Below are 12,712 nucleotides of genomic sequence, written 5' to 3'. Positions count from 1 at the left end.
TTCAAGATTTTCAAAAGTTTTGTCACCTTTTCACCTCCTACTTGTTGGCATGGTTTTTATGGCATCTAGAGGGTATTCAATATCTCTTATAATTCAATATGTTTTTCATCACAGTGTATGGCACCACTTAAAGTGTGCTCTCGGAGAAAGGGATGTGATTTTGTCTTTATTTTACCTCTGCATTTGGTTCAAATCATGCACTTAAATTGTGTGGCTTTGCACATGTTGCTTTGCTGCACACACTTCATGGAGCTTTTTGCCTTTGTTATATGTAGAATAATTAGTTGTACATTATGCATCAAGGGTCAAGAGCAAATTAAATCTTCTCCTTATTAGTTGGTAATCGGATATTCTGCCTATCCATTGATAGGGGTTTAAAATCTACTGATATAGAGGCTTATTTTCAGGTTTAAAAGATATTGACACTGAGTTACTTGTTAAGTTAATATCTAAAAAAAATAAAAAACGTTATCATCTTTATTTTATGTGTTTGCTCATGGTAAAAAAAATACAGTTATTACCAAGATTTTTTCATCCTGGATATTTGTCTTTTAAGAGAAACTGGATAAATGATTCAATATATTACTGGATCAGAGAGGGGCAGGAAACCTTAATGAACATTTAATTCAATATTTAGCATTCTTGCTTCTGATGGTATTGGGTATATTATTATTATTATTATTATAGTGGGTAAATCATAGTATTTTGCTTTCTTGTGATACAGTGGTAAAGAGCTATGGAGAGGTCTTAGAAAGTCAGTTACTGAGGTATGTGAACAATTATATACTATGTACCATAAACTAAAGAACAATGTGAGATAAATCTGTGAATATATGTGATTAGTTTTCAGCCTTTAAAAAAATTAGAACTATTCGTTCTTTTCTGTAATAGGTGTTGCATAATAGCTGGAATGATTTCATAAATAAGATTCAAGGAAATGATTACTTATTATTATTTGTTTGGCATCACCTGTGCCTGGGAGGTAAAAAGCGAACTGAACCACTATGACCCGCATGTCTCTCCTACAGATATAATTGATTGGGGGAGTGCAGGTGGACCACTACACAGGGGTTTCCTCCTACTCTTATACGAATAGTGCAGTGGGTTCTTAACGTACAAAGGTGGTGACTCTCCTCTACACGGGGCCTCCATTTAACGTCCTATCGGAGGGATGGAGTGTTTTCCATTGTAACATAGCCTGCTTCTATGAAACATGGGAGAGACGTTTACACACAACGCACTGGCTTCAGTCATCCGCCCAGGGTGGACTTGAACCCACGATCTTTGGTTTTAACGTTCAGACGCATTACCAACTGAGCCAACAATGCTCTCAACAATTACACTTTTGAAATCTATTCATTGAAATTATTTTGGGGGGTTGTTGTTGCTTTCAATCAATATGATAATGCTGGTGATGAATTATGTTCTGCAAATGGTTTCTTATGATAGTTCGCTGTCTTTAGAGTATGCATGATTTAGATCAATATGATATTATATTGATTTTTATCATTCAACAGACTGGAGTTACTGATGTATTAGCAGCAATGGGTGCTATACCAGCTGGATTCAGACCTTCTACTACTGCTAGACATCTCAAGTCAGGTTTGTTTGTCTTGCAATCAAAGGCCCCAGTTTCATCAAACCTATTTTCAATAACAAATACTCAAAATTGATAACAAATTACATTATTTAGTCCATCTGTGCACTTTAAGTCGTGTTTATAATTCCCTGAAATAATTGTTAGGATGGTAAGTATAGGGAGTATGTAGATAATAGATGACATGCTTTTTTTTTAATCTTCAGATGTTTTTGAGTGGCCATTGTGTAATTCCTAAGTGTATGTTTTGGTAACTTCTGAGTAGATTTGTCAGATCACCATTTTAATCCGATGCATAATTTCTGATTTTAGATATGTTCGTCTGTCAGGATAGCCTTATCTTAGTTTGGGATTTTTTAGTATGACTTATTATTTCACTTATTCTTTGTTGTAATCTGATTGATAAAAATCAATGGTGTGTTAATCTTTATCCTGCAGATGCCTACACTCTGTGCAACTTCTTAAAGCCTCGCTTCACAGAGTCTTGTCTAGGGTTCCAGGACCTGAACTGGTCTCCCCATGAGAACCAGATACGAGCTAAGACAGTCCGTCTTCAGAAGATCTTGACCATCCTCATGGTCCGTAATATGCCTGCTTGTGGTGTAGGTTAGTTAGTCATCTTTAATTCTCATATAATCTCTTTAAGGGATTGATATGGTGATGTTCTTAGTAAATGAAATTAGATCATACTTTTTTATGATGTATTTGTTGCCAACCCACTCATCAGGTACAAATCATCTTAATTCTGCAATGAAAATGGGATGAAAAATAAAATAACAAGAATTAAAAAAAAATAATAATACCAAGATGTGATAAGGCAGATGAATGATAGCGTTTCATAGGAGTGTGGGTTAAAACTAAAAAAAATTAGTTTGTACTTACCATGTAAGCCATGAGAGTATCATTGTATTTTACTTTTCCAGTATATCTGTCTTATAACAGAGACCAAGTGTTTGGCGCATGAAGTGTTACAATAAATTCTAATTATACTCAAACTGAGATTAATCCAAATTGTGTAGTTAAGAGGTAGGAATTGATTGGCATATAATCCATGTTGCCATGATAACTATTATTTGGGGATCTTATTGATGATGACATCCTTTTGAAAAATTCATTTTGAATTTTGGCAAATAATGCTGACCTTTTTAGTGGTTAAAGTCAATATAAAGAATTTATATTGCTTTTTTTTTTCATTTTTTATTCTGTAATAATAATTGTCAGTAAAATTTCATGGTAACGCTTCTAAAAATCTAAGAATCTTATTGATGTGTTACTGTGTCCTGGCATCATTCTTTTTCTTATTTCAGGAATTGAAATCCGAAGTCGGCATGTCAGAATCTGTTTCTTTAATGGGGACAAGGTAATGTAAATTAAAATATTATTTCTGTTGAGATGAAATATATATTGAATATATCAAATACAACATGATTCACTAAGAAACTTTTAAAATTAATTAATGTATTAGGCTTTGTGCATGCATTGTATCATAATATGTATGAATCAATACGCATGTCACTATTGTCACATATATTCTTGTTTTGTAATTTGGATATTTGAATTATTATGCATATTTTTTACACTCTGCTCTATATTAGTTTATTACTTGAGATAAAGAAGATTAAATACATCAAGACACTGGCAGTGATCATTGTAAGTGTACATGCTTGTGTTTATTCTGTTCTCGTTCATTGCTTATATTTCTTTTTAGATTCTCAGTAACATCCACACCATACAAGCCACATGGAACAAAAATGATCCTAAGACATGGAGGTTCTCACCAAAGGTAATCAATTAAATGAAAACATCCTTATATTTGAAGTGGGAAGATGATATTTATAGATTTTGTACATGTTCTAATTGTATATTGAATGTATTTTTGTATGAGTGTCATGTAGAACCGATTGATTGGTATTAAATTGGATGGTTAGTGGGCATACTTTTTACAAAGTTATATTCAATATTCAGTGGAGTGTAATCATTTTGATACAATCTATCGAAAATGTGTGAAAATCCATTACATTCCAATTCATCTTCCATAGATCTTTCTATTTAATAAAAAGTTTGAGTAATCATTGAAGACAACTCACATAAGCTACATTTTTTTATCAGTCCACTAGCAAAGTTGATCATCTAAGACAGTTTTATCTTAATATTCTTTCTTGTTTTGTTGATACATTTTTTACAATGTTTTCATTACATAACTGCAGGTTACATCCCTACTACCTAGTATATTAGATGGAGATTGTTTTATACGGTCATCTCATACAGAAGAAAATATAGGTAAATAGGCTGATAACAGTTGTAGAGGAACTATTAAGTATAATGATGATATTTTCTATTACGCGTACACGTAAGATATTAAACACATGCGTGAGTATGTTTGTGACTATCCAATTTTCTTAAAGAAAAAAATAAAAGTGAAATATTCAATTATAGCTTGTTAACAAATCTTCATTAATATCATTCAAGGAGATTGTATTTCAATTGTAATAGACAGTGTAGAATCTACAGAGTCTAGATGTCTGCCATTGTGTACTCATCTAAAAATGTATAGAGCAAAGTAAAGAAAAATCAATGAACCATTGTTGCTTACTCTGTAATCTTTAAACCTTACATCTTTCTCCATTTTCAATTTACAGGTCTTCTATTTGAACTGTGTCTTTCGTACGTGAGACCGGTAAGTCCGTAAAATACAGAGAGCCTTTATACATTATTTAGATGTGAACTTGGCTCAATGTGTGATGCTTTCTAGAAAATTAATTGTATGTTTAGTTTAGTTGCAATATAGTGCAGGGATTGTGAGCTATGTTTAATATGATTATTTTGCACTACCTTGTCTCTTAATGTAGAAAACTGGAGAGAAAGGAGAATTAAGCTGTGGATGGGTCAATGTACCACTCTATGATACATCAACTGGAGCACCAATAGTTAATAAGTAAGTCAGGTCATATCAGATCCTAGAGGTCTTTCATTAAGACTGGAGTGTGGAATGCCACAGTGTAAGCATATATGTAGTCTGTTTTGTTTGTTTTAATAAAGCTTGACATCTATTTAGATAATTCTTAAATTTTTAAATCCAGTCAACCCTGTTCTTGATGTCAAAACCAGATTAAATACTTTAGATTTATTCCTTTAGAGTTGAATCATTCTTATATTAGGCTTTTTCCTTGTCTTTATAACACCTTGAAGAAATACTTTGAATAGATAAAATCACTATGTTTTATGTGACTGAGGATTGATGCAGATTTTTACAATTTCAGAATGTATGACCTTCAAGTGCAAGGTGGGACGCCCTATGAACAGGAAGTAGAAGTTGACCCCTCCATCAGTAGGAGAAGTAAGTCACTATTCAGTGCCTTTAATTGAAATTACATTAAAATGTGTATAAAGTGTGTAACTTTTTCATTACTGTCTTATGATTTTTAAAATTATTTAGAAGGAATTTATTAAAATGGGTTGATTAAGATGAAAATGATAACAACAAGTTATTCCTCATTCGAAATATATATTTGTGTCAAAATATGGAATTAGGTTGAAAAAGAAGAATCAGTTTAGATCCTGGGTACTAATCATAACAGAGCAGTAAAAACACCCCCACATTCTCTTAATGGAACTAAAGATTACAGGTAAGTCAGCAGTTCATGAAAGTCTGAAGCTAAGATTATGTATTTATCAGCAAAGTGGCCAATAAAATGGCACTATTGATTTTTTCACTGGTATTGATAAGTTCTATGTTAAATTAAAATACCAGTGCTATGTTACATGAGACATACAATTAATCTTATGTTAGACAGAATTAGGTCTGGCAAATCTCATTGATCAATTACAATTGATTACACCATTACTTGTCTCTCTTTGAAACATGACCCAGACTTGTTTTATTAAAATTTTGTATTATTTTTACTGGAACCTTACAAGATTCAGTGTTGATTAATTTGAGATTATACCATTGTAGATCTTATTTTAGATGTGAAAAGCAACATGTATATATGTGAACTAATTAGTGCTTTCCATGAATCAAGTAAATGAAATGATAAAATATCACATTTAAAGAGAAATGCCAGTAGTTGCAGTAAACACTGATTTTATGAGAAAGTCTGTAAAACCAGGCTTAATTGTCAGTATATCATCAAGGATCTATATCTGGTACAGTTACATAAACTGAACTTTGTGAAATCTTGAAATCTACGCTGAAAAATGTTCACACGGAAGATCACCAACACAGCAGATAGGCACATGTGGGACAGTGTATTATTATTGCTGGAATAAAGACCCGACGGAAGTGACCAAATCCGCACTTATTTCTCAGCAATTACACAATTTCTTCCAGAATCCTTTGGCACATATGTTTTATTCATACAAACAGACACTTAGGTGGTCAATTCTGTAAAAAGTCATTTTGAGATTGTTAACAAAACTGGAATTTATCTTTAAGTTTGCCAGGTTAGTTATGACATTATTATTTTTATGTGATGACTGATCAATTTTGAAATTCCTATCTACTTTTTTCATTGTTTACATTTGTTTCTGTGAAGAGGCTGAAGGTAAGGATTGTTCAGAGAAATAAAGACAGATCATCCTTATTTTTTATTCATTCTAACATTGCTTTATGTAAAATTATTAATTAAACATATTATTTACATTTCAAACAATTAGAAGATTCAACAAGTTCAACAGGTATTTAGAGATTGTTTATACATGTGATCAAAATACCCTGTGATGGGCCTTGGTTTCTGATCTTCAATCCTTTTTAATGTTTTGGAATAAACAGGTATCTATTTGGTTGGTTTTTAATTTTCTGGGTTTTAAAAGAAAGAAGGACACATTTTAATTGTTTTGTTTGATGAAATTCAAGTGAGGTTAAACAATATCTTGGGAGACAAAACTAAAAGTACCTATAGAGAAAGTACATAAAGTGAGAAAGATCTTTAGCATTGTTAAATCACAAAGTTAACGTTTGAATTGAATCAAGTGGATACTAAATGTCATGTTTTATGACAGTTGGTATTATATTTCATAGAATTTTTCAGGTCCAGTGTCTTGCTATTTTCACACTTTCAAGTTTAGTAAATATCTGTTTTTGTCTTGCCTGCAGAGCGAGACTATAGGCGCCGCTTTTCCGAAGGTGGCGGCGGCGGCGTCAGCATTGAAATCTTAACCAAGGTTAAGTTTTTGAAATGTCATAATAACTTAAAAAGTATTTGGACCTAGTTCATAAAACTTGGACATAAGGGTAATCGAGTATTACTGAACATCCTGCTTGAGTTTCATGTCACATGACCAAGGTCAAAGGTCATTTAGGGTCAGTGAATTTAGACTATGTTGGGGAAGATCAATATTGAAATATTAACCAAGGTAAAGTTTTTGAAATGTCATCACTTAGAAAGTATATGGACCTAGTTCATGAAACTTAGACAAGTAATATTGTATCACCGAAGATCCATTCTTCCCAAGTTTAAGAGCAATTAAGTAATCTTGAACATCCTGTGCGAGTTTTAGGTCACATGACCAAGGTCAAAGGTCATTTAGGGTCAACAAACTTTGATAATGTTGAGGGTATTTGTGGAATTGTCATCATAACTTAAAAAGTTTATGGATCTCGTTCATGAAACTTGGACATACGAGTAACCATGTATCCCTGAATATCCTGTGTGTGTTTTAGGTCACATGACCAAGATCAAAGGTCATTTTAGGTCAATGAACTTTGGCCGTGTTGGGGGTATTTGTTGAATTGAAATCATAACTTACATGTAGAGAGTTTATGGATCTATACATGTAGTTCATGAAACATATTATGAAGTATGTTTTGCACATGCCTTAGGTCACATGATTATTGTCAAAGGTCATGTTGGGTCAATGGACATAGTATTTTATTATCATATGAGTGTTTTCTTTTGTGAATAATTTTTCAATAGCTGTTTTCAAAGTCAGCACTATTGCTATATTGAATCGCACAAAGCAGGCGAGACTGCCAAAGGAGTTGTTTATATGTCATGTTCCATTTTGAAAAACAAACTTCCATTGCATTTTGTGGTCTTTCATTTTTCATCATGCCATTTCTTTACAAGCCTGAAGAGTAAATAAGGCAGTTGAGCAACTTAATCCAAAGAAATCCAGTCATTGTTATGCCTTTTTATTCCTTTTTTATAGACTTATTAATTGTTTAAAGTGAGGAAAAAATATTGCTAAAAAATAACTCTTTTTTTTAATGTATGTTACAGTTTCTGACACCTTTTGCACTAGTTTGCACATATCACCTGTTCAAATTTTATGTTTCAGCTTTCGTGGTTATTTTAATATTTCAAACTTGGAACACTTAAATGTGACATTTGGTATTCTTGTAACAGTTCTTGTATTTCCATGGTATATGCTGTTAAATTCAGTTTGATAATTTTCACTAAAATTTAACTTCACTTCTCTGCTGTGTTCTGTTAATTGAATATTCCATTTGTGCAATCCCTTCAAATCTTAATTATCAAACCCTTTGAATTTAAAGTCTTTAAAGAGCCTGATGGTACTTGTGTAAAGATGAGGCGGGGGGGGGGGGGGGGGGGGGGATGAGTTGAAATTAATTTGGCTGAAAAAGAAATTGAATATCATTAATATTTAATATAACTCATCTTTGTATTTTTTAAAGAAAATACAGTCCTTGACTATGATATAAGTAATTTGTATCTCTAAAAAGATAGATAGCATTTTTTCAATATTAACTTCCAAATAAAGATCAAAAAGCATTATAGCTTTAAATTGATTTGAAAATAAGCAAGATAAGCTTGATCATCAATTGGATTTAATCAGATTAAACAAGACCTATTTAAGTTACAGTAACCAACGTTGGGTTTCAAGAAGGCAAGATTGTATTTACTTCAAATTAAATCGCTTTCTTAAAATCTTTAGGCAGCTCAAGTAAATTCCGTTCAATGATGTCTGCAAACAAGCAACCAAGACTTCAGATTAAATTCATCACACCAACCAAAGAACAGAAACCTCTGTTAGAGTGAGTTCAGTATTTCTATCCTTCTCTTTGTTCATTTCAGGGTATGCAGGAATATGTTTTTATGTCATTTTATTTTAATGGAAGATTGTAGCTGTGTACTACTATTCAGTCAGCTTTACAGAAATTTGTGAAATATGAATTTTGAAGTAGCAGGATATGATCAAGGAACTCTTGTGAATCTATTGTCGCTGAAACCAAGTAATTTGAATTCTTTTGGGTGTCAACTCAAGAATGTGTAACCATTATTCCTATTTCTTTGCTATATTTTTTTAAGATGTTATGATAATGTGTTCTAAAAGATAATAATTAAAGACAAATAAATTTGATTTGTTTAAAGCTCTTGTGTTACTTCATTCAAATTTTATAAACTTACGTTATATTACATGCAATGAATGTAATATACTGCATGTTATAGTTGTAATGTACTGTGTAATATAATAATAAAATGGATCTTTTATTTGCAGCATGTTACCAGAAACGATTGTCAGCTCTCTCAGCTACCTTCCATTCCTCAGTATATTCCGTAATCTTCAAGCTGTAGAGGTCCTACGGGATAGGATAGATCTCCAGAATGCAGGTACAGTTCTTCATAAAAAATTTTTTTTTTAGTTTGTTTACCTTAATCCATCGCCTTTGAACTATTTTGTGTTATTACGGAGTCATATAAGCTCACTGCATGCACATACCAAGCTGTATACAACTTGATTTCAAACTGGCATATTGCATTTAATAAAACTTCTCTTCTTTTTGAGGTTAAAAATGAATAGGAGAAGACTTTTTATTGCTTTACTGTGAACCTAAGTTTGGAGTGACTTCAATTCATAGCCAATTAGAAGACTGATATGACACCTGTACAAGTAGAAATCCCTTTCACTGTTATACCATCAAATGGGGTTGTCTATAAATATTGATGTCATTGGTCATATAGTAGTTAGAAATTTGCTTGTTTTATATGTCATGATGATTTTTTTATATCACTTTCTGCATCCACTGTATCCAAAGTCGGGTCACAGACATATCGTGTAGTGTGGGATGAGCTCTAGGTATCAGACTCTGGATATTTATTCTTTATATTCATCTTTTTTTTTTAATTTTCAGATCTGATTCATGACCCAGTGCTGGCAAATTTTCCTGAAGCCACAAAATATCCTGACATCATGGATGCATTAAGGGTAAGTCATCAATTTATTTATACAAAATGAAAAACAGTTCTTTTAATTACAAAAATAAAGAATCTCTCCTTGTAAATTCCTCTGTAGCAGGACTCAATTTGAATACAGCTCCACAGATCACAAGTCTCCCCTATGATTCATTACCTGAATGAAAATTTTCCTGGAAAAATATAATGCAAAATGATGATGAAAAAAAGAGAGAAAGAAATTAAAGAATTATAACACTGGTAGATCTTATGTTTATAGTCCTGAAATAGATCTGTAACAAGTTTTTCTATTATTGAGCAAGTTATGAATGGAGTGAAATGATGATGGCTACTTCACACATTATATATTTCACATATTCTGATATGTTTTCTTTCAATATCATACAGAGTTGCTGGGCAGACAAGAAACTTAAGAACAAGAAGATTGACAAGGTAAAACCTTTTCTTCTGATTACATCTATACCTATTACTATCTAGCTGTATTTCATATTATTGTTATACATCCAAAACAAGTGTCTTCATGCATAGATCATTCTGAATGGAGTTTTCATATAGCTGCATGGAATGGAGGCTATTGTAACAATATATATATTACATTTTTAAACATTTTTAAACCACTATTTAGCATATCCACAGAATTAGTAAGCGATTGTGTGAGTAACCTTTAGAAATGACCTAAATATGGATTAAATAATGCCAAAAGTCTTCCTAACACAACTGAAACTAAATATGATTTTGTTTGTTGTTACAGAAGAATCCAGAGCAGATGAAGGAGCTATTCATGACAACCTTCATGGATTCAGTGTATCCTATTATGAGATTACCATCATTACCTCCTTACAAGTGGGCTGATGAAGACAGAGACATTGTAAGTAATTGGATTACTTCAAACAGAATATACCATTTTTTTTTTTGGGGGGGGGGTGATTTCTGAGTAGGAGCTGTTTTTATGTTTCTATTTGTCCCAAATTAAACCTTGTATTGAACTTGATATCATTTTTTTTCTTCTTTTTTTGCAATTTTTAAGAGCTATTTAGAACATGGTGAGAGAGCTCTAGTCCTTATTACCCATGGACTCTCTTATTTGTTCTGTATGTGATGTTTTAAGAAATTGATGTAGACTATAAAATTTGAAAAGTTGGAATATATGCTGTATATGCTTCTTTGTCATACATTGGAGAGGAACCATCACCACTGCCCCCTATGTCACAATCTAAATGTGTGTTGACATCCTATGAAACATAAGTTAATTTTATACAACATATTCCAGTTGCCAATGAGGTAGAGCTGGTACTGTTTTGAATCATCGAGTAACTCTCCTGATGATCGAGGTATATATTTTGTACTCTTTGTAATATAATACATTTTTAAAAACTAAGTTCATCCAATATATTTAATTAGTCGTTTTCACTCTTTTTGAAACTTGCAGGAGAGATGGCAGGTGATCTCAGAGTTTCTTCAGTCAAACAAACAGAAAGGGATCCTTGCCTCCTTCTTGGCTCCTGGTGGAGAACACACTCCTTTTGACATGACAGAGGTGGCCTTCAATCTGTTTGACTCCTTTCAAGAACTCAAGTGATTGTCCTCATCCAAGGGATCAATCCTTGCCTTGTTCCAAGCTCAGGATAGAGAACAGTCACACAATGAAGGTCCATTCCATTCAATCTTGCCTCATGTTTAGTTCAAGATGGAGATCGGTCATGTTGACACAACTATGGTTCATGGATGCCTTTAGATAACTGTAGTGATTGTTCTACTCCAAATCCTTTCATCTTTTATGGCATAGAGTGCACTCTTTTTGACCAAAGAGATATTACCTCCAATCATCTGATCTATTGAAGTGATCGGCCTCATTACTATTGCCCATTGTCGCCAATCTCCTGGAGTAAATACAAGAACTATCTGTGCACATCCATTGCCTTTGATCTTCTGGATACCTCATTCCAAGAACTGGATTGAATTGACCTCATTAGTTCCTGATGGAGGAATGGTCCTGTTGATGGGATGAAAGACATGATGGAAATTTGTACAAGTTGAAAGACTTGAATCACATTAGAATACCAGAGAAAGAATGTTATAAACATGTAACTGAAATCCCTTATCTCTTTTATTTTGAGATTAGTTCTTTGGATTTGTCGCATGGACCCTATAGTCTTTATGGACATAATTGTGGTTTACGCTGAAGAAAGACGCGTAAGGGGCGTAAAAAGAAAGCAAAGGACCGAATCAATTCTTATCAGAGATGCCAACTTGTATTTTGATTTTATTGCCAACATTTTTTCTTTTTTTTTGGAGGGGGAGGATTGACAAAGTACTTGACAAAGTACAAGTATTTCCAAATTCCCATTGAGTTTCAAATGTCCGTACACTCATATTTAAGGGATTCATGTAAGTTGAGAGTATTCTTTGGTGCTCTTTGACAGAAAAAAAATGAGCAAAAATATCTGAAATAAACATTAAAATTTCAAAATAATACATCAGAATTCCCTTCAATGAATACTCATCTTTTAAAGATGAAAAAAATCATGAGGTTGTAGTGTTTTTTCTGCTGTTGGATAAGAAAAATGGTTGTCAGCTGTGTGTAATTCACATTTGTAAGGGATAATTACAGATGGATCTGTAAACTGCCATGTACTTAAAATGAGAATCTGCCATGTACTTAAAATGAGAATATCACCGTGCTCGTTGCATTCTGCACTGAATTTTGTATTGTAAACTGTTACACTCGGGGAAAGATGCTAAATTCTTTTAAAATGTACTTGTAAATATTAAAATGTTTTGGACCTGCTATTTAATACTGATATATGTGAGTTTTGATTATGGTAAAACAAAAATTTCAGGAAACAAGATTATTTCAAATTCATAGTAAATTTGTATTAAAATAACACATTATTTACTTATTCTCTGATTTGTGTTTTAGATTCATGTTGTACTACAGTGCGTATCAAAAAAAAGTTTA

At 32.5% G+C, this 12,712-nt stretch overlaps 1 protein-coding gene across 1 annotated transcript in view; it reads left to right on the top strand.

The window, feature by feature from the left end:
- LOC121419276 (nephrocystin-1-like) overlaps positions 1 to 12,712 on the top strand; it is a 32,072-nt gene extending 19,360 nt beyond the window's left edge. Inside the window, exons 14-29 of the mRNA XM_041613665.1 lie at positions 725 to 767; positions 1,518 to 1,602; positions 2,036 to 2,203; positions 2,905 to 2,957; positions 3,306 to 3,380; positions 3,805 to 3,877; positions 4,237 to 4,274; positions 4,447 to 4,532; positions 4,858 to 4,934; positions 6,254 to 6,274; positions 8,495 to 8,594; positions 9,059 to 9,171; positions 9,693 to 9,766; positions 10,141 to 10,185; positions 10,505 to 10,621; positions 11,183 to 12,712. Coding sequence (XP_041469599.1) covers positions 725 to 767; positions 1,518 to 1,602; positions 2,036 to 2,203; positions 2,905 to 2,957; positions 3,306 to 3,380; positions 3,805 to 3,877; positions 4,237 to 4,274; positions 4,447 to 4,532; positions 4,858 to 4,934; positions 6,254 to 6,274; positions 8,495 to 8,594; positions 9,059 to 9,171; positions 9,693 to 9,766; positions 10,141 to 10,185; positions 10,505 to 10,621; positions 11,183 to 11,332 — 1,318 coding nt within the window. The 3' untranslated portion in view covers positions 11,333 to 12,712. The remainder of the gene's footprint in view (positions 1 to 724; positions 768 to 1,517; positions 1,603 to 2,035; positions 2,204 to 2,904; positions 2,958 to 3,305; positions 3,381 to 3,804; positions 3,878 to 4,236; positions 4,275 to 4,446; positions 4,533 to 4,857; positions 4,935 to 6,253; positions 6,275 to 8,494; positions 8,595 to 9,058; positions 9,172 to 9,692; positions 9,767 to 10,140; positions 10,186 to 10,504; positions 10,622 to 11,182) is intronic.

Source organism: Lytechinus variegatus, chromosome 7, assembly GCF_018143015.1.
Source record: "Lytechinus variegatus isolate NC3 chromosome 7, Lvar_3.0, whole genome shotgun sequence".
Taxonomy (NCBI): domain Eukaryota; kingdom Metazoa; phylum Echinodermata; class Echinoidea; order Temnopleuroida; family Toxopneustidae; genus Lytechinus; species Lytechinus variegatus.
Note: the sequence above shows the minus strand (reverse complement) of the source record. Positions and strands in the feature narration are given on the sequence as shown.